Raw genomic sequence first — 26,524 nt, forward strand, 5'->3', positions numbered from 1 at the left:
GGTCGCTTACACGGCGTAAGCCGTGGTTGACCGATTAGCACAACTGCCTCATAGTTCAGAGGTGGCGGGTTCAAACGTTCCTGTGTGCAGTCCGTGCCTGCGTGGCTTTTCTCCTGGTACTCTGGTTTGCCACCCCGTTCCAAAAACATGCGCACTCGGTGAAGTGAAAACACCGAATTTTCCTTCGATGTGGAGGTGAGTGCGAATGGTTGTTTGTCTGTGGCTGTAGTCACACAAATGAAGAGAACCAAGAATGTTCTCGTGAAGCCTGAATAGAACCGGAAATGTTCTGAGGAAGCATTTTTTTAAAAAAAGGAACGTTCTGATGAAGCCTTAAAAGAACCAAGAATGTTCTGACGAAAGATTTAACAGAACCAGGAAAGTTCAGATGAACATTTAAGGAACCAATAATGAACCGATGAAAAATTAACAGAATAAGGAATGTTCTCATAAGGCCTTAATAGAACCAGGAACGTTCTCGTGAAAAATGTAAGCGCACCAGGAACGTTCTTAACGAGAATGTTCTGATGAAGCGTTAGCGGAAGCAGGAAAGTTGGAAGACGAAGGTCGTAGTTGATACTCACGGGGCGGCTGTGAAGCAGAACCAACTTGGTTACCCGAATGTTGATCCTCACGCCCAAACTCTGGTGCTGGAACATGTTGTACACCTGACACACACACACGCACACGCGCACACACGCCATAATACAACACTTAACACTGTTTGACTCCATAACATCTGAAACATTTGCAGAGGAATGTTCTAGAGCAGGGGTGTCAAATTCATTTTTGCCACGGGCCACGTTGTCGTTGCGATTTCCCTCAGAGGGCCGTTACGCCTGTGAAACCACATAAATGGTGAATCGCTCATATTATTGCATATACACAACAAATAGATGAATAACCAATTCTGAAATCAGAAGTCAAGGATACCAGGGTGTTCAGTTACTGTAAAAACAAAAAAAAGGAGGATTGGTATAAAAAAAAATGTTTGCAGTACCTTAACATTATTTATTAGATATGACTATTTAAAATGTTGGTACAGATTTTAGCAAGAATCCCAGGAGTCGCGGCACATGATTTGCTTTCGCGGGCCACATACAATGATGTGGCGGGCCGGGTCTGGCCCCGGGGCCTTGAGTTTGACACCCGTGTTCTAGAGGACCATGGGAGTGGCATGTTTTTCTTTTCGTGAAAGATTCCTGTTCGACACAGATGTTCCAGCGGACTCTTCTGCCGGCACGATGCCCGACCCGTGCGCCGGCAAACGAAGAAGCAAAAATGAAGAAGCAACGCACCGTCGACTCATCGGGTGCCCGCGGGCGACACGTTGCTGCCGCCTGTTCTAGAAGGATGTTCTTCGAGTCTAGTGGAATGTTCCAACGCGATGTTACAGTGAAAAGTTGTACGGTTTTGCGGAATGTTCTTCTCGTGCAATGTTCAACCGGAATGTTCTAGAGCAAGGCTTTTCAAGTGGAAGTCACCTCGAATCATGTTACAGTGGAAGGTTCCGGAGCGATATGTTTTCGCTTCCTCCGGCGTGTGAGCTTACCATGTTCATGACGGTCAACAAGAACCTCTTAGCGGCGTCCGCTCCGTGGTACCGGACCATGTCGGAGTCGGCCACCAGCAGCGTTTCCACCGTGTACGCGTCCTCGACGCCGATCGCCGCGCGCTTGGCGCGAAGTTCCTCCGTGACCTTTGAACTCTTCCGCTCCGTCACGTCTGTCGACACACGCACGCGACACGTCGACGTTGAATGACGGCGACCTCATGAATGTTAATCGAGTGTCAGCTTTGCTCGGTACTTCTCGTTAGCAGCAGTGTCAGCGAAACTAACAAACGGGTGGCGGCTACATATGCTGCGAGTCATCATAATGAGTTTACAAATATGTTAATTAGGTGCAGGGGTGCAAGGAGTACTCGAATGCTTCGAGTAGAAAAGTTTTCCTGCTTCGGGGATCCGCTGACGTAACTCATTCGCAGTTTGACACTATTGGCCGCGTGCTAACGGCGGGAAAGAGTTCGACTGCCGAGTTCACGCTGCAGACGGACGCCCGCGACGCGACGACGTCATCGATGCGAGCGAAGGTGGCGGAAGCGTACGCATTTGGTTCGTGAAGCGCAAAATAATTGGCGAAGACGCGGTTAAATGCAACAAAAAGTAGGAGGAGATGGCGACAACATCACAATAGACAAATGTGAGGAAAGACCACAAAAGTCCCAAAGTGCGGGATCGTTCCGGACTTGAGTACAAAGGCGAACACCGAAGAGCCCAGATGATTCTGATTCTGATCCTGATCAACGTTTGACATGAATGCAATTTACTGACACGACGTCTCATCGCTACGACTGCCGTCACATTTGTGGCCAGTTTGTACGGCGGCGAGCAGCGGAACAGCTGTGCGGCTGTAAAGTGACGCAACGTTCAGGGGGTTTGCATCTGAGCAGACGTCCACACAGGAAGTCCAACTGACAGAATCCAGGATGTGATAAAGCATAATTGTAGAAAAAGAAGAGAAACTTCATCAAAAGTTTGTCTTGCCCACAGTGCCCCCGGTGGACGTTTTGATTACTTGGACGAACACGCATGGCTAATGTAGCGAAAACGGTCACACAAAAGGTCAGGTGACATCACGTGCTTACATTTACACAACACGTCAAACGCACACAACCCACGACACAAAGTAAATGACTACACGTCACGTAAACAACATGACATGGAAGCGGTTATATTGAAGCTAAGCCACAAGGCGCGCACACGCCGACTCCAACACACGCACGCCATTGTCGTGCCGTCTGACCCAGTTGAGGACATGTGGGAAGCATTAAGAGTGCGTGTTTGTTTTGAAGCGTGTTGAAATAGGAGATGAATGATGACGAAGATGAAGATGAGCACCTATTTCCTCTCGGCTCGCATTGACTCAAAGTCGCTCAAAGTGCCGAGTCACGTTTATACCTTCAAACTGCCGGGTCACACTTGGACGTCTGCCGTTTCGAGTCATTTTCTTTGTTCCTTTCATGATTCTGCTCGTGCCGATGTCCCTGTTGGTGCACATGTGCATGTTCCTGTTCGTGACCCTCTTTTGGCTTCTGCTCATGTTCCTGTTTTTTGTGCATGTTTCTTTCTGTTCGCGTTTCTTTTCATCTTCCTGTTCATCCTCCTGTGCACAATCCTGTTCCTGTGCATGTCCACGTCCATGTCCCTGTTCGTGCACATGTGCACGTTCCCGTTCGTGTGCATGATCCTGTTCCCGTTTTAGATTTTGGTCCTGTCCCTGTTAATGTTGTTGTGCATGTTTCTTTTCACCTGCCTGTTCATAATCCTGTTCCTGTGCATGCTCATGATCCTGTTCATGTGCGTGTGCCTGCCCATCTCCCGGTTTGTGCACGTCAATGATCCTGTTTTGGTTTCTTCTTCTTCATGTTCATGTGCATGTTCATGCTTTTGTGCTGTGGATGTTCCTGGTCCCATTCATGTTCCTGCTCCTGTTCCACTCCCAGCAAGGATGAGAAGTCACAGTATTCACATGCGCCGGCGGCAGAGTGGACGACTGACTTGTGAGGTTGCGGGTTCAAATCCGGCCTCGCCTCTGTGTTTGCATGTTCTCCCCGTGCCTGCGTGGCTTTTCTCCGGGTACGCCGCTTTGCTCCCACATCCCAAAAACATGTGTGGTAGGTTGATTGAAGACTCTAAATTGCGCGTAGGTGTGAACATGAGTGTGAATGGTTGATTGTTTATATGTGCCCTGCTATTGGCTGGCGACCGGTTCCGGGTGCACCCCGCCTCTCGCCCCAAAGATAGCTGAGATAGGCACCAGCATACCTTCGACCCGCGTGAGGATAAGCAGTATGGAAAATGGACGGATGGACGCACATGCGCCCTCTAGCGGCCGGAGTGCAGCGGCGACGCTAGGACGTTGCGGTTGGCTAACCTTGTCGTGCGGTTCCGCAGCGTTGCGACGCGTGATCCGCGTCCCGTTCGGCTCGGCGGCGCCGCCGCATCACCTGATGTTTGAGGCCCGAGAACGCCCCCAACCGACTGCTCAGCTCTCGCTTCTCCAAAGGGCGGACGAACAGCACCTCACCGCCCACGTGCACCAGAGCCGTCTGAAACGCCACAACAAGTGCCGAGTCATGCTTTTTACATCCAAACTACAGTCACGCGTTTACAGTCAATGTGCCGAGTCATACTTTTGATGTCTACAGTGGCAAATTCAACATACTGACTCACTCTTAGGGTTCCGTATTTGACATTCAAACAGCTAAGTCACAATTTGACACTCAAAGTGCTTCGTCCCATTTTTACGTTCAAATGGCTGACCGGTCACGATTGCGGGATGGTGACGTGATGCATTCAGGGAAACTGCGTGACCGTCAGCTTCCACGCTAAAAACTCACCCGTTCTCCCTTCAACTGCAAAATGACAGACACGCCGTGTGCGCGCCCCGTGTGCCAAAAGCCGATCAATTCCACATCTTCGGTTCGGACTTTAATATGGCAATTTTCCCAAAAATGCCGTGTTGGGAGGGGGCCAATCACTGCATGGGAAAATGCACTTTTTCATTTTTGTCATCTTTTTCTCCCGACAAATTTCCAACTATGGAGGGATGGATACAGGTGGAACAAGTGTGTGTGTGTGTGTGCGTGCAAATTGTGACTGTTTGTGTGTCTTTGTGTAATTTGAAACTTTGTGTGTATGTCAACGTGTAATTTGTGAGAGTGTGTATATCTGTGTGTGTAAAAAGGGCAATTTATGACTTTGTATTGAGTGCGTGTGTAATTCCTTACTTTGTGTTTTTTATGAGTAATTTGTGATTCCGCGCGCGTTTGTGTGTGCGTGCGTGCGTGTACCAGGCCTCCGCAGGCAGTGAGGGACACCAGCGACCCGGGTCGGTCGAGGACGGATCCAGAGTAGAGGCAGAGCTGGTTCCGGTCCATTCGCGAGCGGGTGGGCGACGCCCCGGCGGCCCACCGTTCCTCCACCGCCAGTTGAGCCGCCAGCAGGCCGCCGCGGCCGCCGTCTCTGGTGGCGTTGAGGCGGAGGTTCTGGCCGAACGCCGACAGCGACACCAGCAGGCGGTCGGGGTCGCCGGGTCCGGACAGCAGCGTCGGGACCGCCTCCGCCGAGTCGTCGGAGTCCACGTCGCTGCGGACCGCCCCCGCTGGACGAACGCACGGCGACGTCAAAAGCCATGTCGAACATCAAAACCTTGCTTTGCCGCCATCCGGTGGCAGCGAAAGGCAATCGCAAACTTTTCGCAAATATTGTGTAGAACCAACAGAATGTTGAATTATTTTTTTTTTGTTCTCTATGTGCCCAAATTGACAACTGGAAACAGTACGAACTAAACCTGCGAAATCTGTGGTCGGTGAGGCTGACTCAAGCTTGGGTAACCATGAGATTTTGGCAACGTCTCTCCCTTCAAGCTAGCCCGTGAAAGCTCCGTTTTTTGACACGAGTGAAAGCAGCGCTTGTGATTGTTTAAAACAATCGACCGTTGAAATGCCAAGAAGCCACGTCGTTTGAGAAGAGTTCTTGTGGATGACAAAAGCGTTTCTGTAGTGGCGTTGCGCGGCTTTGGCCTCACGCAGGTTGTCGTACCGTCGGATGACGAGCGTTACGGCGCTTTACGTCGCAAAACCGCGATCCCTATTTGTGCCCACTTACACCTCTGAAAATATCACAACAATTGGCCTGATACTTTTGATTTCACGGGCGCTAAACATTTTCCTCTCCATAGACGATAATTGAGGGAAAAGGAAGACACGTAACGTCCATAAAAGCCCAAATTTTGGGCCCGTTGTTGTAATATTTTCAGAGGTTGAAGCTGCCGTAAGGAGACTTTTTGGTGATGATTGGTGACCCTTTTGAGACATTACGCCATGATCCTTGGGTTCACGCATGAGGCTTGCAAGGATGTGGCGGCAAATTAGCCATTTTGCAGCATATTAAATTAGACATTGAACATCATTTTGGGCTGCGAGCTGTTGTTCATGTGACGCGCGACAACCAATTTGAACAGAGCGGTGTTTGGAAACTCAAGTAAGCTGCCATTTTTTTTATGTCCTGAAAAGTTGTCATTCTGGAGGTGAGGGGAGCCAGTTTCATTTTCTTCTGCAAAAAATACATCAAATCACCTCGTGAGTGAAATATGGACCATTAAGACCCATCCCCCCTTTAAGCGTTTTGGATTGTTTCTCACGATGACAATTTCCTCGCAAAAAAATGCTTAGTTAGCAAATGATAATGACCAAAAAAAAAAAAAAAAAAAAACATCTTAAAAACTCATTTTTTTCCAGATTAGACATGAAGGCCGCAAATTGATGGAATCAATCAAAAAATAAAACAAAATAAATTAACTTCATTGAAATTGACTTTGCTGCTGTCTAATTACATCTTTTTGACGTCAAAAAGGGACGAGCGCATTTAGACAAAGCAACGAGTAGGAAGTGCATATGTGTTTAAGTTGAATAAATACAGTAAACCGACGTCGTCGTCCCGCTATTTTGCGTTGTTGTTGTTTTATTGCGCAATACCTTGCCGCCCCCCCCCCCCCCCCCCTTACAACCAGTTAAAGAAGTTGACAGTCCAGGTAGTCTCTCTGGGATACAAAGACCGTATTTGTTGAACTGTATGAGTTATTCAATTTGATATTTTCGCCATCTTTTAAATCGATTGCTCTTGCACGCTCTCTCTCACTATAGCCTGTGTTTAAATGTGTGTGGATTGTTTTAAGTGTGTTTGAGGACCCTAAAACCATTTCAAGTTAAAAAAAATAAAAGATTATAATTATAATAAATTTAAAAAATCATATTTCTATATTGTGGATTTTGACCTATCGCGGGCAGGTCTCGAACGTGGTCGGGGGTGACTGGACTCCTCGAGTCAAGCAGAGCCAGCTGAAAAATCCACTTGGGACCACGCGCCAAGAATTTGGACTCCGTTACTTCACAGCAAAGGGCAGGAACAAGAGGAGGAAGAGGGAGAAGGAGAAGAAGAAGGAGGAGAAGAAGCACAACAACAAGAAGAGGAGGAGGAAGAAGAAGAATAAAAACAAGAAAAAGAAGAGGAGGAAGAACAACAAGGAAGAAGAACAAGAGGAGGAAGAACAACAACAAAAACAAGAACAAGAAAAAGAAGACGAAGAAGAGGAGGAAGAAGAACAAAAAGAACAAGAAGTAGGAAGAAGAAAAAGAACAACAAGAACAAGAAGAAGAAGAAGAAGAAGAAGCAGCAGCAGTGTACTTACCGGACACTTCCACGCACAACAGCGCCACCAGCAGGCGCGCCATACGGCCGCTCCGCATGCCGAAGCCAAGACAAGAACCGGACCGGGACCAGAGTCGCTCGCCACGACCGGGATGAGAACCGGGACTAGTCGGACGGACGTCCTGAGACGCGGCGCGAGTCGAGCCTTGAGGCAGGCAGGCAGGCGCCCTCTTTTTTTTCCTTTTTCTTTTCTCTTTTTCTCCCCAAAGTGGATCCGCCTCAGCCGCTTTGTGATTGGCCCGCTTCGATTTTGGCCAGCGGGGAGCGCTGCCTCTCGTTGGCCGACGCGGCTGTCAATCACGACGGGGCGGGAAGTGAAACCTCACACGTGGTGTGCTTTGTGCTGGCCGCGCGTGCACGTCCAGTCGGAATGAATGTTTCCGCTTCATTTTCGTGACATTGAAAACAGCATTAAAAAAAATAAATAAATGTATTTGACCAAGTCAAGGATATGTATGTGAAGTCCCACTTTCAAAAAGTTTTTGACCATTCCATTTTAATGGAGCCCTATGGGGGACAAAAGAAGCCAGTGTAAACTGTAGGCCGGTCCCAAGTCCGGATAAATGTAGAGGGTTGCGTCAGGAATGGCATCCGGCTTCAAACTTTGCCATACAAATATAAGCGTTCATCCAAAGAATTCCATACCGGATCGGTCGTTGCCCGGGTTAACAACGCCCGCCACCGGCGCCGTCAACCTGCAGGGCGCCGGTGGAAATTCAGCTACTGTGGGTTGAAGTCGAAGAAGAGGTGGAAAGCGGGTTCTTCGGCACAAAGAGAAGAGGACAGCACACAGCCAAGAACTGAATGTGGGGACTTTGAATCCCGGGACTTGGTTGACATGATGATTAGGAGAAAGGTTGATATATTGTGTGTCCAGGAGAGCAGGTGGAAAGGCAGTGAAGCTCGAAGTTTAGGGGCGGGGTTGAAATGATTTGAGCACGGTGTAGATGGGAAGAGAAATGGAGTCGGGGTTATTTGAAAAGAAGAGTTGCCTCAGAATGTCTTGCAGGTGAAAAGAGTATCAGATCGAGTGATGAGGCTGAAACTTGAACTTGAGGGTGTTATGTGTCATGCGATTAGCGGCTGTGCCCCACAGGTCGGATGTGACCTAGAGGTGAAAGAGAAATTCTGGAAGGAGCGAGACGAAGTAGTTCTGAGCATCCCAGACAGCGAGACAGATTGTCATGGACATGTTGGTGAAGGAAACAGGGGTGATATAGTAGTAGAAGATGGGTAAGTACGGCGTCGAGGAAAGGAACTTGGAGGGACAGATGGTGGTAGACTTTGCAAAAAGGATGCAAATGGCTGTAGTGAAGACTTTCTTCCAGAAGAGGCAGGAACATAGGGTGACCTACAAGAGCGGACATAGAAACACGCAGGTGGATTACATCTTGTGCAGGCGGTGTCATCTGAAGGAGGTTTCCGAGAGATGGAAATATGTTGACTGGTGCCAGCAGTGTGCTAGCTAGACGGAAAGAATACTTGGAGGAGTTGATGAATGAGGAAAATGATAGAGAAGGGAGAGTAGAAGAGGCAAGTGTGGTGGACCAGGAAGTGGCAATGATTAATAAGGGGGAAGTTAGAAAGGCATTAAAGAGGAGGAAAATTGGAAAGGTAGTTGGTCCTGATGACATTCCTGTGGAGGTATGGAAGCATTTAGAAGAGGTGGCTGTGGAGTTTTTGACCAGCTTGTTCAATAGAATTCTAGTGCGTGAGAAGATGCCTGAGGAATGGAGGAAAAGTGTACTGGTGCCCATTTTTAAGAACAAAGATGATGTGCAGAGCTGTGGCAACTATAGAGGAATAAAGTGGATGAGCCACACAATGAAGTTATGGGAAAGAGTAGTGGAGGCTAGACTCAGGACAGAAGTGAGTATTTGCGAGTAACAGTATGGTTTCATGCCGAGAAAGAGTACCACAGATGCATGATTTGCCTTGAGGATGTTGATGGAAAAGTACAGAGAAGGTCAGAAGGAGCTACATTGTGTCTTTGTAGATCTAGAGAAAGCCTATGACAGAGTACCCAGGGAGGAACTGTGGTACTGCATGCGGAAGTCTGGAGTGGCAGAGAGAAGTATGTTGGAATAATACAGGACATGTACGAGGGCAGCAGAACAGCGGTGAGGTGTGACAGACGAATTGAAGGTGGAGGTGGGACTGCATCAGGGATCAGCCCTGAGCCCCTTCCTGTTTGCAGTGGTGATAGTTTTGCTGACAGATGAGGTTAGACTGGAATCCCCATGGACCATGACGTTTGCAGATGACATTGTGATCTGCAGTGAAAGCAGGGAGCAGGTTGGAGGAACAGTTAGAAAGATGGAGGCATGCACTGGAAAGAAGAGACGGATTAGAGACAGTGGCACTGAAGAGACAACAGGAAGCAGAGCAAATGAAGATGTTGAGGTTCGCTCTCAGAGTGACCAGGTTGGATCAAATCAGAAAAGAGCTCATCAGAGGGACGGCCGAGGTTCGATGTTTGGACACGTCCAGAGGAGAACTCGTGAGTATATTGGTCAAAGGATGATGAGGATGGAGCTGCCAGGCAAGAGAGCGAGAGGAAGAGCAAAGAGAAGGTCGATGGATGTCGTGAGGGAAGAGTTGGTGTTGGAGAGGAGCATGCAGGAGATAGGCTGACATGGAAAAGGAGGACACGCTGTGGCGACCCCTAAAGGGTCGAGCCCAAAGGAAAAGAAGATTGACCATTCCTTTTTTAGGCATTGCAATTCTTACTGACAGAGCAAATTGAAATACACTTCTCGTTATAAGTGTAACGGCAACAGCGCATATCGGTACAGACATAACGTGCTTCCTAAAAATGGCGCGGGTCGCAATCTTCCCACGCGAAACTCTGCCGAAACACGAGGCCAACTACTCATTCGAGCCGTGACGTTCTTGTCTTTATGCAGCTGTGACAGACGCGTCTTTCTTTTGGGCTCGAACCCGACATGGTGTGATTCTGCCGACAACAAGCGCGAGGGGGAAAAGGGCTGACGTGTGACGACACTGGCGGCCCCCCCCACTTTCAAATGAAACTTGCCCAACTGCCTTAAAAAGTCTTTGGGCTTTTACTCACAATTTAAAGTCCATCAAGTTGATTGGACGAAAATACTCCAGTTACATTCAATGTCCAATTGTCCATGTGGAAAGAAAGAGTAGACTCTCTTCTGTCGCTCGGGGGGAAATGTGCATTCTTTCGTCATCTTGGCTAGGTTTCACCTACAACACTGCTTTCTGACCAAAAAGCAGAGCAGGCACTTTGACATGAATCTTTTTGGCTTTTAGTGACACCTCAAGCGACAACACACCGAGTGAGACTGCAAAATAATCATTCTGCCGCAAAACAACAACGCAACATTGCCATCTACAGGGATCTGTTCGTCATTACACGTGCTGACAAAAATCTTCCACACCTACCCGCTGAAGGAACCTACTTGACGAATAAATACTTCGGCACCAAACCGTTGTATTCCACCTGACAAATATCAACGCGCACAGCAGTGAATGAGTTCCTAAAGTCAAGTTTATTGTGGGGAAAAAAAACAAAAACAAGGCAAACAGTCAAACAACCTGTCATAAAATAAGAAACAACAGAACCAGACACTTCATTTCTGAAGAAATGTTGAATGGAATCATATGGAAACGTGGAACGATATGAGCGGAACGGTTTCAAGCCCGAATCGGTCAAGAAATGTGGAAAGTCCGAAAAGTCAGAATTGGAGCAATTTTGGAAATGGGGACAGTTGACAAGGTGGACCCAAAGAGTGGAACGTTGCTCAAGTTGGGGTCGCGACACAAATGTGGAAATGCCACGACGGAACACTGAAGATGGGCACAAATGTGGGAAAAATGTCAAATTTGGGGAATGTGGAAATTATTCGGGGGTTGGAATGCTTTGAATCGGTTAACATACAGTCTGTTAAAAGAGGAGGGAATAATGGACCATTATTATTATTTTAAAGTGGGAATTTGTACGTGCAAAAAAATTTTGAAACGTGAAAAATAGTTGGAGCTTGGGATGGTATGAATCTGTCAAAAAATATGTTCACGGAGGTAGGAATATAAATGTGGAAAGATGGAAACGTCACGCGAGCAAATATCTGGCTCCCCTGTACGACGTCACAAGCGGTGGGTGACATGACGGTTTGAAGCCAAACTCGCCAGAAGACAGATTGTTCAAAGTGATCAATTTATCTGTTCAATTCCTTTTTCGCTCCCGGGTGCGCATGGAACCAAAAGCGAAGGCAGCGTGAGGGTGCTGTTGCCACGACAACGGGACAACCAGGAAGTCAAATTCTCCTCACCACCAAGCGACGGCTGGAGAAGGACAAGAAGTGGCCGCCGCCGCCACCTCGCCGCCGCTCACGAAAATGGCGGGCGGGCCGAGCCGTGCGGCGTACTTCCCGTGAGTCTCGAGCGGGAGGGGCGGCGGCGGGGACGACGAGCCCAGTTTGTCCAGCGCCACAGGGACCTCCTCCAGGGACTCGGCCGAGTCCGAGTGGTACTCGGCGGGAGGCGCGGCGGCCCGGACGGGAGGTGAGGGCGCCGGCGGGAGGCCAGGGCGTTTCGGAGGGGGCCGGCCCAGAGGCGACGCGCCGACCCGCTCCGACGAAGACGGCGCAGGGGGCGGGGCCCAACCTTCTGCCCCAATCGCACCAGGAAGTGGGATCCTCTTCTTCTTTGTGGTCTTCTTCTGGGAAGACGTCAACACACTCGACTAACTCTCAACTGTGTGTGTAACGCTACCTCACTAGTACAGAAATGTATTTCTGCATACATACTGTATATCAGAATATTTCTAATTGATTGCACTGTATATAACTATAAATGTATATTTCTCTCTCTACATATAATACACACACACACACACAATATATATATATATATATACACATATATATATATACACATTTATATATACATATATTTATTTACATATATATATATATATATTTATTTACATATGTGCAGAGACTCACACGGATAAAAAAGTGTTGCTACCCTTCTGCTAATGAAGGAAAAACCCACAGCAGTCACAGAAATAACGTGACTGACCAAAGTAATACATTAAAAATTAACAAGTGAATATCAGACATTGTTTTTGAATTGTGGTTCAACAGAATTATTTAAAAAAAAACAAATTGCACGCGCTCCTTACTAAGATCTGTTACTCACCTTTGTGTATGTGTGCTGTACTGTGCTGTGCTCTGTGGAGATAGTGGGCGGGGCTTCTAGCTCCAGAAGGGGACTGGCCACACCCCTCACGCTGCCATTGCCCTTTGACCTTCTGACACACGTAGAATGAATGTCTGACCTAAAATCAGACTCAACTTTTCCTGTTTTAGGTCAATTAGGATTACCAAACTTATTTGTATTTGCTAAATGCCAGAATAGTGAGAGAAGATTTTTTTTTCGACAAAATACAGTCATGCTAAAAAATATTGTCACCCCAGAAGTGCCAATATTTCTAAGCAGGACTGACAATAAAATGCTATCCTATCCTACATAGTTGGTAATGAAACAAGGCAAATGGAAGTCTTACTGTGCGGTCCCCCCGTCCAGCGGAGAGTTGGTATAGCCCAGAGTTTCCGAGTTGTCCCCATCCTGCCAACGACATCAGATGTCCGTCAGCAGTGACCTGACACGACGACGTCGTCGGCATCCACCACTTCGTCGTCGGCAGCGACCACTTCGTCGTGTCGCGCGACGTCGTCGTCGTCGTCGTAGGGCGCGACCATTTCGTGTCACACGACGACGTAGTTGTCGGAAGCGACCGCTTCGTCACGTCCCACGACGACGTTGTCGGCAGCCACGACACTTTTGCATTTTGTGGCTCTCAGCATTTTCGCATTCGAATCACAATGAATCGAACCTACTAGTACTACAGCTGCAACTCTTGCCATGCCTCATTTACTTTTAAAAAATATATATAAATATTCTACTATTGTGTACATTTCCGTGTCAATAATAATTGTGCAATATGACACGAGAGGGAGTGATGTCGTATTCGTTAATCGTTTTGAAAGTGAGAGTGACCTCTTGCCTACCGATTCATGCAAAGGAAGGGCTACTAGTTTCACGTACACTTCTGAGGCCGCTTCAGGTTCAACTACATTCAACTACAAAATGTTCAACATTGTTTTCCAAAGTAAAAGTAGGTGTTTACAAATGTCTTATTCTGGAAAAACAAAAAAAAACAAACAAAGATAAACCGTCTGACAACAGAAATCCAAGAAAATCTGAGAGGCTGAAATTGCTAAAAAAGCTAAACAAAGGCTCTGATGTTGTATGGTGGCAGTGGAGCAGGCGCAACCATTCGAATCGATTCATCAACAACTATTTTGATAATCGAGATCACCTTCGAGCGGACGGACGGATCGGCGGCGGGCCGGAGGTCCTCCGAGGTGCTTGTTCGTCTTCCGTCCTGACGGTGGCGCTGGCGCACGATGTACTCGTACGTGCTCAACCTGTTCCACACTCAAACGCGTACACACATTAATCATAGTCACGTTTCCGCCACTCACACGGGGACGACAATCCTAAACGACTTCGATTACTAGGGATGTCCCGATCTAACCTTTTCACTTCCGATCCGATTCCGATATCGCGGCCTCGAGTTTTGGCCGATATCGGGACGATCCGATATCAGCAATAATCATATGTGCTTGTTTTGTAGTGTGGGATGTTATTGAAATGATCCAAAACAGAGAACAATAATCAGCAACAGTAAGTATGAGGAAAAACTGACCTATTTATTAGTAGCTTGAAAAATAAGAACGTACTCAACTTGAATAAAATAAATACAAATTATATTCGAGAATCCTGAACAATAACTTCAACAACTCAACAACAGCTATGCTTCAGCAGTCATCTTTATAGTACGGCCATTGCTCGGAAGAGAAGCAACGGTGCTGAACTTTCTCCATTAAGAGACAATATGAATATCAAGACTTTTTAAAGATAGTTTTATAACGCTTTTCCAGCTTTATACGAGTCGATGAGAAGTAGGCGTGCTTCACATCAGGCAAAGCTTCTTGGCAGGAGACAATTCTAAATTCTGTTGTGTGTTTTCGAGTAGCTTTAAGCCACACCTCCAATCTCGTCTCATTGATTGGACTCCAGGTCGGCTCGCACCCGACTGATTAGCTCTTGGAGAAGCCGCAGCCCAAATGTTGACTTACATTTTCCTCCCTGTCCTGTAAATGTCATTGTGCATGTAATATTCAATACAAATATGAAAACATATCATTGTCTGTATGGTATTTGTCTGTTTGTTCACTCGTGGGATTTTGATGACGCGCAGACCACATTTGATGACAGATTTGTTGTTATGATTGGTTATCGTGAATTCTCGAATGTAATTTGTATTCCTTTCATTCAGAAATATGAGAATTTCCAAAGGGTTCACAAACTCTTTCCTCCCACTGAACTTACTGAGGTAGAAGTGGAAGGCCAGCAGGTGGCAGAGCAGCACACAGGCGAGCAGCGCCATGGCGACGGTGACGGCGGCCAGCGCAGGGATCGCGGCGGTCGGCGCTCGCAGCGGCCCCGCCGGCACGAACGGGAACCGCGACGCCGTCTCGTTAAGCGCTAAACGGGAACGCAGGTGCGGCTTAGCGTGCGAGAGGCTACCGTAGCGACCGCACGCCCAGTCCACTCACCCCAGAAATGTTGGTCGGCGCGGAGGTTGTCGGGCTCTAAGAAGAACTCGATCAGCACGTACGACGAAACCACCAGGAGGACGCACGCGCCCAACACGGCCGACGCCACGCTGTACAGGAACAAGCTACACACACGCCAGCAGATGACACGCACACAGTCAGATTAAAACACACAAGGTGCACACAGACTGCACACACGTTACACGCATGCGTTACGAACACTAACCGCACATTGGTTAGTCACACACACACGATACATTCATCCATCCATTTTAATTAATAACAGTTTACACACACACACACACACGTGTTACAAAAAGACAGGAAGTACAACATGTTGACTTACTTGTAGTTCCTGCTTCCCACACAGTTGTTGAGCCATCGACAGTGATGATCGAAGTTGGCTACGCATTTGTTACACGCACTGCAGTGCTTCGACTTGGGCCCCCTGAAACGCACACAAAACATCTCTTTTGGCGGGAGGGGGACGTTTTGCGTGCATGTCGTATTGATGCGGTGCAGGCACGTCAAAGCTCACATTGTAGGTACAGTTTCCCTCACAGGGCCGTTTTGACTGGGAAACTATAGACGTGCTTAAGTGCCGCCTTATCGTATAACATATACACAACAACTTGATGGATAACTAGTTGAAATCACAAGTGGGGATAATAGCAGTCAATTAAGTTACTGTAAAAAGGGGTTTCTTAACAAAATAATGGCAATTTGAAATGTAGATTTTTAGCGAGAATCCTGGGAGTGGGCACATGATTCGCTTCCGGGGTTTCGAGTCTGACACCTGCAATGTGGCGCGCAATGACGTCATTGCGATGTAGCGTGCGACGACTCACACGTCCACCTGGCACAGGTAGCAGTGGCAGTTCTCGATGACGTGGGCGCGCTCGGACCGGTCGAAGACGGGAAGCGGCCCTCGGAGGCTCTTGGCTCTGACGTTGCGGTCGGCCGGGTCCACGCTCACCGCCGTGACGTGAGCGCACAGGTGGCACGCCAAAATCACGCCGGTGCACTGACACGCGCATCGGGAAGCTTCACGCACCATCGGTGGACGGACGCGCGCGCACACGCTCTCAAGGATACGATATACCCGGCGGGCATCCAGTGCGCGGGCAGCAGCGGCACAAAGACTCCCAGGCCAACGACGGCGAAGTAGGCGTAGAGGAGCCAGGCCAGCATCTGCAAGGGATGAGGAGGCCAGCTCCAGCCGTTGGTCCGAGAGCACGGCGGCGCCGCGCCTGACCGCTCGCCGCTCGTCTTCGTGCATGCATCCATCCTGCGCGCGTTACCATCATGCCAAACACACATACAGCGGCTGAAAGAAGTATTTAACGCGTCACCATTTTTCCCGCTAAACATATATTTCCAAAGGTGCTATTGACATGAAAATTCCACCGGATGTTGGAAACAACCCAAGTAATCCATACGTACAAAGAAAGTAGAACAAATAAACTCAGAAATTAAGTTGTGTGTAATAATGGAAAATGACACAGGGAGAAAGTATTGAACACGCCAACTGGTATTTATTTAATAGGGTTATTATCGTTAGTTAGTAGTTAGCATAGTTACATTTTGCTCTTATCGGACCAGACGATATTCCCCCGATCCCAATGTTGTTGAGCAAACTTTAAACGAGCTTCGACATGCTTTTTGAAGCGCTCCGCAGGTGGCCCTTGGCTCTTACACAACTCTGCTGATGATTCTTTGCACTCCTCTGTCAGAAATCTTGCCAGGAGCGTCTGATGGAGGCAAAACTACGCTGGTACGATTGGTATTCTGGCTCCGACCATGCTCACTGGAACGACCTTTTTGGAGGCCACCAATTAGGACTGAACCGGCTGATATTCATTTGCACTGACACTGCTGTTGGATTATTGATGGATTTTAGGTGTTGTCTTGGCTTTCCGTGCCTTTTTGCCCCTTCGTGTGTTCAATGCGTCAATTCACATGAGTACACACAACTTAATTTGTGAGCTTATTTGTTCTACGTTCTTGGTATGTGTGGAAAGATTTGGGTTGTTCCCAGCATCTGGTGAAATGTTGAGGTCAGTAGCACTTTTGGAAATATATCGAGTGAGAAGAATGGTGGCGTGTTAAATACTTCTTTCAGCCGCTGTGTGTGGAAAATGTCCTTTCGCTCGCTCGCTCGCTCACCTTTTAGCAGACATGAGCGGGGGGCCTCGGCAGGTTCCGGATGGAGCTTCTGCGCCACATCGTCCTCTCGTCTCCTTTCTTCTCCTCTCGCTCGTCCGCCACTGCGGCAGGGACGGAGGGAGGGAGGCACTCAGTTCGGCTCGGTCCAGAGAAGCAGCAGCAGCGCCCGGCGACGCGACACAGGGCGTCCCGGTCGCTCCGAACCGTTAGCTGACGTCCATGCTGACCGGCGGCCGGCTGCGAGGTCGAAGCTCCTGACCTTTCCTTAACCTTTGACGGGATGCGTCCTCGGGTCAAGCGAGACGCCAAAAGCGGCTTCCTTGGGAACGCAGCAAAATGAAGTCCACTCCTCCACTTCTGGTATTCAGGATGACGTCAGCGCGCGACGCGCGGCGCCTATTGATGACGTCGACCTTCACGTTTGCTTGCTTTTAATTGCATAAAATCCAAAACCTATGGCTTTTGTCAGAATGAAATACAAATAAGGTCGGGTACATTCCAAAATAAAGAAACATGAATGAATTTAAAACAAAAAAACATATATATATATATATATGATGATGATGATTTTTCTCCTATTGCATGATTTTCCTTTTCCGTGCTAATTTTCTTTTTTTTTTTTTTTTTTCTTCTCGTTTGTCACTGAAGCTGTCTTTTCGCCCGAACGCCACTGGAGAGAGCGTTTTGATGTGGTCGCAATGCACCAGAGGGGGCTGTGATGAGGCAGCCATTTTGCATTCGCACAACATCAGACAGCAAAATGAATGCTCTTATTTCTCAGATACGAATGAATACGCATGAAATGGTGAACGTTTCGCAGCTATGGCACGACTTTAGCGTTATTACGATCAAGACAAGAGCGGAATGGCTTTGATGAGTAGTTTGGAGCGTCAATTGTGCAACTCACACCATTTTTATGCAGCTGTCTTTACCATTAAGCAAGAAATGTTTTTCAGCGGGGCGCCACCATTTGCTCTATCAATAAGAATGCTGAAAATGTGAACTCATCGAGAACTTTTTGCAAATCGGACTTTCTGCGTGGCTCTTTCAGGACGGTAGACATTTACGCAGAGAAAACCAAGGCGGCGTCAACAAAAGCTCAAGTTCAAAACCCCCCAAAACGTTTTAGTGTGTATTAAAATTGTGTATTTCTATTTTGCCTATTTCACTTACTGCGGGGTTGGTCTGGAATGTATGGAGGGGGAATAAATGTAGACAGAGACTTACTTAGAATTCCACATTGAGTAATTTAATAATGCAAACACGCAGGCTTCTAACAGCTCAAACAAGAAACAGATTTTTCTGTAATACCGGCATATTGTGCTGCATACGGTTGCGCACAACGCTGCAATTATCACAATGGAACTGGGAATAACCTTTCGCAGGTACAAATATTTTATTAACTGTTTTGTATCAATAACACCCGCTTTGGCATTGACAAAAATAAATAACCCTCATAAAACTCGGTTGAGAATTGAGCAAGTTACAACTTAACTTCAATGTCCATGTATTGCCTTTGATTGGAACGTTGCCCCTACCAACATGGCCGCCACGTAAGCACGTCGGTTAACCAGTGTGGTACAGCACGCGGGCGTGTCTTCTTTTCATATTTGTGGCTAGCCTCAGCCCGTTAGCATTGTTAGCATTTTTTGAGAGACGCACGCTGGCTAACTAAATAACGCAGAGGGCCGCACATGATCGGAGCGCAACTCTCGTCTGTAGCGTTTCGAGCATCGTTTTTCAATCGTTAATGCGCCACATTCGCGCAGTCTCGCCGAGTGGTTAGCTTCAGCGTTAGCCTAGCGTCCCTTTCGCGCCGAATGGCTTGTCGTTTCCGTGGCAACAGCTGTCGGGCAGCAAGCCCCGGTGCCGCCAACCAACGCGGCGCCGAGTGACGTCAGCGTGTGAAGAGCCCAAGTGACCAACAGGGGGGGCCCGCTGCCGACATTTGGTCACAATAAGTCGCACAGAAATGTCCAAATCACCACGTAGACGAATTAATGTATGTTTTTAATACAAGCCATACAAAAAGGACACTTGATAAATAACGGTGTTTTTAAATAAATAGCAAAAACAAAATAATAATAAAAAATCATTCAATGAATAAGTGCCATACCCAGCAAATTAATAAATCATTAAATCAATAATATTGCCATTAAAGAAATAGTATTTCAACAAGTAATTCAACAAATAATCATTTCAGTATAAATAATGGGATTATTTAAGTAATAAAATCAAATACATACTTTTACATTTTACATACATATTACATATTATTCCATGAAGAAATTACTAAACAACAATATTACACAAATATTCCTACAGTCCTTAAATAAATAATATTATATAAATAATGTCATTCAAAATAATACAAGTTATAAAAAATAAGCATGTTGTTAAATAAATAGAAATAAATCATTTTGCCTTTAAAGAAATAAGTCATTGAAGAAGAAGAAGAAGAAGAAGAATCATCTTTTATTGTCATGAACATGCATGCATGCACACGAAATTTGTTCTCTGCATTTAACCCATCACAGTGAACACATACACATGTTAGTGGAACACACTGGAGCAGGGGGCAGCTGAAGCGCCCGGGGAGCATTTCGGGGTATCAGTGTCTTGCTCAAGGACACCACAGCCGTGAGTCCGGGGGATGTTGGCAGATGGTCCAGTCGGGGTTTTGAACCTAGGTCCCCCACGGTGGCAGGCGATGATCTTAACCATTGGGCCACGGCTGCCCAATGAATAAATTGAATAAATAATAATGTCAGTAAATATGTAATGAAAATCCTGAAATGAATAATAATGTGATATAAATAACGTCATTATTGTCGCTTAACAAGTTATTCAAAAAATACCTTATTAAACAAATACTACTATTACTAAATGAGTCATTCAATAAATAATAGTCATTGCTTTAAAAAGTCATTAATAATAATGTAATACAATTATAACATCATTAAATGAAGAACAATGTCGTTAAATTAAACAAGGCCATTAGCTAAATAATGTCATTCAATTAATAATGTTTTCAAATACATTGGAATGTTATTAAATGGACTGTCATTAAATCAATTACAATAATGAGAGGCCATGATTGAAAATCAATCAGTCATGAAAGATGTTTTTTATTCAATCGGTTGAATATAACGAATATGCCTAATAATTCTATTATCAATAAATAGGCACATGCGGAGTCCTCTTCGCTCCATGCTCAATTTTACAGCGCAGTCGTCCCTCCCGCCATTTTGGGAATTTTAAAGTGAAACGTGTGCAATTTGGGGAACGTGGGAAGTCTTTTCTATTTGGAATGCTTTGAATCAGTCCAGAAATGTTGAAGGAGGAGGGAATTCCGTAGAATAGTGACGTGGAAGAAAGTGGGACTTTCAGAAGAGGGAAAATATTTTGTCGTGTTTGGAAGAAGTTCTGAAAGAGCCGAACATTTTCAATTTGGAACGGTTTGAATCGGTCCAGACGTGCGCAAGTCGTGGAAGGGTGACAAACGGTGGACTTATCCTGAAAAAAAAAAAGCATTTTTCTGTGTGTGCATTGAATAACCCAAGTGTGAAAAGACGCCGTGCCTGCGCCTTTAAGAGGAAATCCGAGGCCGAGGGGGCCGCTGGAGGTCAAACAGGGTGATTAGGGGGGGGGGGGGGGGGGGGGTCATAAATGAAAGCCACGTTTGGAGCGGAGGTGGAAGCCGCCGTTGCAGCCTTTGACATATAGGTTCTGTCGGGGGAATTCCAGAAGGACGCGCGGACCCCCTGACCTCTGACCTTCTGATGGAAACGTGCTGGCACGCCCCCCCCCCCCCTCCCCCTCACGAAACGCCGCCGTGCATTGCGGGTCATCTGCTCACGATCACGCCACTTCACCAACATTTGACTCCACAGCAAAAGTATTCCCAATCCGCGCTGAAGTACAAGTGCACATAAAAGGAAAAGTACTTAAGCGATGTCCCCTAAAATTAGTCCGACGTGGCAAAAGTGTTCATACGCACTACTTAAGCCAAATTACACAAACCTGTGACAGAAATATTCTCTTCCAAGTACTGAATGAACTACTGCACTTAAGCTCTGAAATGTACTTAAATACAAAAGTGAAATGGAATTTTTATCATTCGGTCAGCTGCGGCACAGTAAACCCGCCTCCGTCGCGGCGGTTACGTTCCAGAAGGCGTACGCTCGCACAGGACGAAAGGACACGTTGCGCAATATACCGCTCTGTCCGTCGACCGCGACAACGATGCTGGTTTTGTTAGCCCCTCTGTGGCGTTTTGCAATAAGCTAACAGACTTTCGTAAGGCCAAGGAGTTACGTGCTCCCGACTCCAACTTTCGCTGCGGTCGAGTGCGAACACCTGGCGAGTCAACACGCCAGCACACACGCATACACAGGAACACACAGACAAGCACATATGCACGTGCAAAATCACACACATGAACACAGACAAACACACACACGCGCGCACACACCGAGATGCAGATGAACAAATTTGTGTGACAGGATGTGCCTCTTGACCTCCACATATGCGACCATTCAAGGACGCTCCCACGCCCCCCTCCCCCCCCCCCCCACACACACATCACCATCGTGTGTGCGTGTTTCTTACACTTTACGAACGCGATGCGATGGCCTCTCTGCGTGTGTTTGCGATAACATGACAATCTCATACATACTCTCACACAGTCGTACTCTCTCGGTGCTTCTCGGTGTCATTTCATGTCTGATGATGTTTTCTTAACCCGTTACGGATGTTTGCCTTAATTCTCTTCCTGTTCGATGGCAAAAAGTCAACAAACCACACGGAGCGACACTTTAGCGGGTTAGCATCTTAGCGTGTTAGCGTGACAAGAGTCAAAGAGGAACAACGACAGGACGTCAAATAAGTCAAATGTCACGCAAGTAACCAGAGGTGGGACCAAGACATTGCTTTACAAGTCACAAGGGAGTCTTAAGTCTTTGCCCTCAAGTCCCGAGTCAAGTCGCGAGTCCTACACGTTGGGTTTCGAGTCCTTTCCAATCATTTTACAAACAAATGAAAAATATATTTGAATAAATAGGATATTTATAAGGCGGCACAGTGGAACGACTGGTTAGCACAGCTGCCTCACAGTTCTGAGGTTGCAGGTTCAAATCCGGCCTGGCCTGTGTGGAGTTTGCATGTTCTCCCCGTGCCTGCGTGGGTACTCCGCTTTTCCTCCCACATCCCAAAAACATGCGTGCTTGGTTCATTGAAGACTCTAAATTGCTCGCAGGAGGGAATGTGAGTGCCAACGGTTGTTTGTTTATATGTGCCCTGCGATTGGCTGGCGACCGGTTCGGGGTGTACCCCGAGTCTCACCCGAAGATAGCTGGGATAGGCTCCAGCACGCCCGCGACCGGGTCAGTGCGGCACGGACGTCATTCCATACAGCCTGGATCCGCTGGAGATGATCCTTGACTGCGGGGACTGCCACTGCCTGCTCCTGCTCCTTGAACAATGGAGGTTGGTAACCATAGCAAGCCATGAATGGGGACATACCGGTAGCAGAACTGGTGAGGAAGTTGTGGGCGTACTCAATCCACGGGAGGAATGAGCTCCAGGAGGAGGGTTTGCGTGCGGCAACACAACAGAGGGCTGATTCCAGGGATTGGTTTGCCGGCTACGTCTGGCCGTTGGTCCACGGAGGATATCCCGATGACAAGCTGGCTGCTGCGCCCACCGCATTACAGAATTCCTTCCACACCAGGGATGAGAACTGAGGACCTCTGACAGAGACAATATCGATGGGAATACCGTGGAGTCTAAAGACATGCTGGACAAGGAGGTCAGTAGTTTCAAAGGCGGATGGTAGCTTGGGGAGAGGTATGTAATGGACAGATTTGGAAAAACGATCGACATTGGTGAGAATGACAGAGTTACCTTCAGAAGGAGGTAGACCGGTAACGAATTCCAGAGCGATATGGGACCAAGGGCGGCTAGGGATAGGCAATGGAGGCAGCAGCCCAGCTGGGGGCAGGTGTGAAGACTTCCCTCGGGCACAGACGGAGCAGGCTTGGACGAACTCCCGGGTGTCTTGAACAAGGCCGGGCCACCAGAAATGCTGCCGGATGAACTGAATGGTGCGGGTGATGCCAGGATGACAAATGAGCCCACTGAAGAACGTCAGAGCGTGCAGAATCTGGTACGAACGGGCGGTTTGGAGGCCCAGTCTTGGGATCCGGGTGAGTTTTTTTGGGCCTCCTTAACCACCTGCTCGATCTGCCAAGTGGCTGCTCCAACGAAGCACGAGGAAGGAAGAATGGGTTCCGGTTTGTCAGGGCTGGTGGGGGGCGATTAAAGTCGAGACAGGGCATCAAGTTTGCCGTTTTTGGAGCCAGGACAGAAGGAGAGATTGAAATTAAACCTGCTCAAGAAGAGAGCCCAGCGAGCTTGTCGGGGGTTAAGGCGTTTGGCGGAACGGAGGTAAGCGAGATTCTTGTGGTCAGTCCAAATGATACATGGTTGTTCAGTCCCCTCCAACCAGTGGCTCTACTCTTCCAAGGCCCATATAATGGCCAGGGGTCGGGGTGGCGAAGAATGGGCACACTGGTGAACAGGGTCTTGAGTCGGTTGAATGCTTGGGATGCTGCCGGGGTCCAACGAAAGAGGGAGCTGGCATTGCTGTAATCACGGATAAACCGACGGTGGAAATTGGCGAAACCGAGGAAACGTTGTAGTTCTTTGCGGGTGGTGGGAGTGGGCCAGTTAACGACTTGGATCTTGGCAGGGTGGGGTTGTAGTTGTCCTTTAGAGATAACGTAGCCCAGGAAGTGTACGGAGGAGAGGTGGAATTTGCACTTTTCAGGTTTAATATATAGCCGGTTTTCAAGGAGACGCTGAATGACTTGGCGTACATGGAGGCGGTGTTTTTCGGGGGAGCGGGAGAAAATGAGGATGTCATCAAGGTATACAAATACGAACCGGTTGAGTATGTCACGGAGGACGTCAGTAATAAATGTCTGGAAAACTGCAGGGCGTTGAATAAACCGAATGGCATGACCAGATACTCGAAGTCTCCGAGAGGGGTATTGACGGCGGTCTTCCATTCATCCCCCTCTCGGATACGGATGAGGTGACGACGGGTGGCTTCTTTGCCCTGAACGGGGTGATCGAACACTTTACAAAGTTCATCGAAAAAGGAATCGAAGGAGTCGAGTACAGGGGGAGGAGTTTTGCCAGAAGGAAGTGGACCATTTAGCTGCTTTGCCGCGGAGGAGGTTAGTGACATACGCTACTTTGGATTGTTCGGTGGGATAACTGTATGGTTGAAGGTTGAAAACGAGTGAGCGAATGATTAGAAACTGGCTACATGCACCTAGGTCCCCGGAGAAGGGCTCGGGCGGCGGGACATGAGGTTCTTTATACAGGAGGCAGGGTGGCGCTGAGGCTGCGGGCTCATAAGGCGTCCTTACAGGCGGAGGGTTAGCTAGCATCGTCGAAGAAAGGAGGGATACCTGTTGTGTGAGGGAGTGTAGGGATTCCGTGAGTTCTTGAAGAGTCTTTTCTTGTTTTCCTATGTGGGCTCCTTGGAGAGTGAGTACGTTTAGCAGTGCCTCCGCAGTTGCTGGGTCCATAACGGCCGAAGTATTCTGACATGAATAGAGAGTGGCTGGATCCAAGAGCAGTTGGAGGCAGAAGTGAAAGGATGAATAGTTTATTGATGAAAGGTAATGGCGACGGTCCTAGGTGGGTTGGCGGGCAGCGGTGAGGACAGGCGGCTGGCTTGGCGGCAGGAATTACGTGGATCGGGAACACGGGGGGGGAAAACACACTGGAACAAGGAGACACAGGAGTCGAAAAGGGAACGAGAAATAGGAATAGAAATAGACTTATGGGAGGTAAATGGGCCGCGGTGCCACTGAAAGTCACCGCAATACTTCGGCGAGGATTTCCTGGGACAGGCAGGTTTATATACCGGCCGCGATAAGGCTGATTGGAGACGGGTGCTGAAAACAGAGACTAAAGCGGACTGGAATGAACAGGAAGCCCAGACGGCGCACTATTTGCGTCATCGCTGTCAAAGCTAGCTGCTAATGCTAACGAACACTAGCATACGTGACACCCAGCTGTGCGATTCCCACAATGCATGGGGGATTTATTTTTTTTTTTGCAACAAACATCCTTATATTTACGTTAAGTGTTGTTGTGGTTTCTGTATATGTTAACGGTGTTTCTTGGGATGTATACCTTATTTAGATGTCACATTTATTGCCGATTTATGTTGTACTGTTTTGTTTTTTTGAGGTAGTGTGTGAAAGAATGACCTATTGGGTGTGAATGGTTGTAAGATAATATGAATAAATTACAGATTTGCAATAAAGATGTGGGACACTTTACCCTCTTCAATGATCATTAAGGTCTTCGGCATGACGTTGTCACTTACGATGCTTTCCTGGCGTAAGAGACAGCCCGAAAATGTCGGCTTCTTCGTGCTCTTTGGCCCGCCGGGTCAATGGGTTCAAAACCAAGTCGAGTTGCAAGTCATCTAACATATTGCCCGGTCGAAAGGCCAAGTCATGTGACTCGAGTCCACAACGCTGCGAGTAACGCACACACACACACACACACCTCCCGGGAAAACAAATTCTCCCTCTCCCCCACACACATACGCGCGCACGCACACGCGCACGCAGTTGCTGTGTTGCGCCTCCGACAAACTGCGCGGAAATGTCAGCGCAGCCAGAGGACGCACATCTGCACACACTTAGCAGCGTGTGTGCGTGTCGGGGCGCCATTTTGGGGGGGGAGGGTCGGTCGGGACGATTCGCAGGCTCCTCGAAAGTCGGCCAAAAATACCACACGACGGCACAACGTCGAAGTGATCGACGAAGCCCGAAGTCTTCAGCGCCCCTGAGCGTGCGTGTGTGCGTGTGTGCGTGTCCATTAGGGTCACTTGGGGCTGCTGGTCCAACAGGAAGTAAACAGGAAATGAGGTAAAAGTAGTTTCTATGTTTGGATTCATAGCGGCCCGCCCTTGTGAAATATGAACGTACATGTGCGTTTGTGTGTGCGCGTGTGAGATTGTCGTCATTGCGTGTTGTGTTCTCGTAATATTTCATTGTTTCCTCCTTCTTTTATTCTTACAAACATGCAAGCGCGCACCCGCACACACACACAGCCGGCTGGTAAGTCTCACACACACACACACACACCAAATGTCACTTTGATGTTGTCACGTCCATTGTTTCACACATTAACCGCTCGTTATATGATCCAACTTACTTCTTAAATGATTTTTTTGACTTTATTATTATTATTTCTGTACCGACCACCATCACACCTCTGACTTCTGCGTTGACCATCCACGAACAGGATGTGACACAAGGGGACACAAGGCCCAGACCTTGTGTCCCCATCCTGCCTCAAAGTCTGCACGGACCAGCTCGCTCTCGTCGTCACACAG

General features: G+C 47.8%; 2 protein-coding genes across 19 annotated transcripts in view; both read right to left on the reverse strand.

Moving 5' to 3' along the window:
- The window catches only part of adamts17 (ADAM metallopeptidase with thrombospondin type 1 motif, 17), a 36,111-nt gene extending 28,421 nt beyond the window's left edge, over window positions 1–7,690 (reverse strand). For 5 of the 12 annotated variants that reach the window (XR_009785758.1, XR_009785757.1, XR_009785756.1 and 2 more), the window contains exons 1-5: window positions 6,840–7,688; window positions 4,855–5,165; window positions 3,936–4,110; window positions 1,553–1,725; window positions 585–668 (exon numbers count right to left, since the gene is read on the reverse strand). Coding sequence is in view for 8 of the 12 variants with exons in the window: in XM_061756959.1 (XP_061612943.1) it covers window positions 585–668; window positions 1,553–1,725; window positions 3,936–4,110; window positions 4,855–5,165; window positions 6,840–7,311 (1,215 nt within the window). In the remaining 4 variants the exon portion in view is untranslated. Of the gene's footprint in view, window positions 1–584; window positions 669–1,552; window positions 1,726–3,935; window positions 4,111–4,854; window positions 5,166–6,839 lie in introns of all 12 variants that reach the window. The other 7 variants (XM_061756978.1, XM_061756969.1, XM_061757020.1 and 4 more) reach the window with 3 other exon arrangements.
- A 3,085-nt stretch (window positions 7,691–10,775) lies between these two features.
- Window positions 10,776–17,493, reverse strand: zdhhc1 (zinc finger DHHC-type containing 1). 7 transcript variants are annotated; one of them, XM_061757117.1, is made up of 10 exons: window positions 17,098–17,491; window positions 16,027–16,219; window positions 15,780–15,955; window positions 15,278–15,379; window positions 14,932–15,056; window positions 14,705–14,860; window positions 13,629–13,747; window positions 12,813–12,874; window positions 12,446–12,557; window positions 10,776–11,963 (listed from the first exon to the last, which is right to left on the reverse strand). In XM_061757117.1, exons 1-10 carry the CDS (start codon window positions 17,109–17,111, stop codon window positions 11,571–11,573), a joined length of 1,452 nt encoding a protein of 483 aa, XP_061613101.1. In that variant the 5' UTR covers window positions 17,112–17,491; the 3' UTR covers window positions 10,776–11,570. The 7 variants fall into 7 exon arrangements, with proteins under 7 accessions (XP_061613101.1, XP_061613093.1, XP_061613083.1 ...); XM_061757109.1 differs by having other exon boundaries at window positions 16,027–16,258; XM_061757099.1 differs by having other exon boundaries at window positions 10,776–11,960; window positions 12,446–12,554; window positions 15,780–16,258; window positions 17,098–17,493.
- Between the last annotated feature and the right edge of the window lie 9,031 nt (window positions 17,494–26,524).

The sequence above is a fragment of the Phyllopteryx taeniolatus genome, chromosome 2, assembly GCF_024500385.1.
Source record: "Phyllopteryx taeniolatus isolate TA_2022b chromosome 2, UOR_Ptae_1.2, whole genome shotgun sequence".
Taxonomy (NCBI): domain Eukaryota; kingdom Metazoa; phylum Chordata; class Actinopteri; order Syngnathiformes; family Syngnathidae; genus Phyllopteryx; species Phyllopteryx taeniolatus.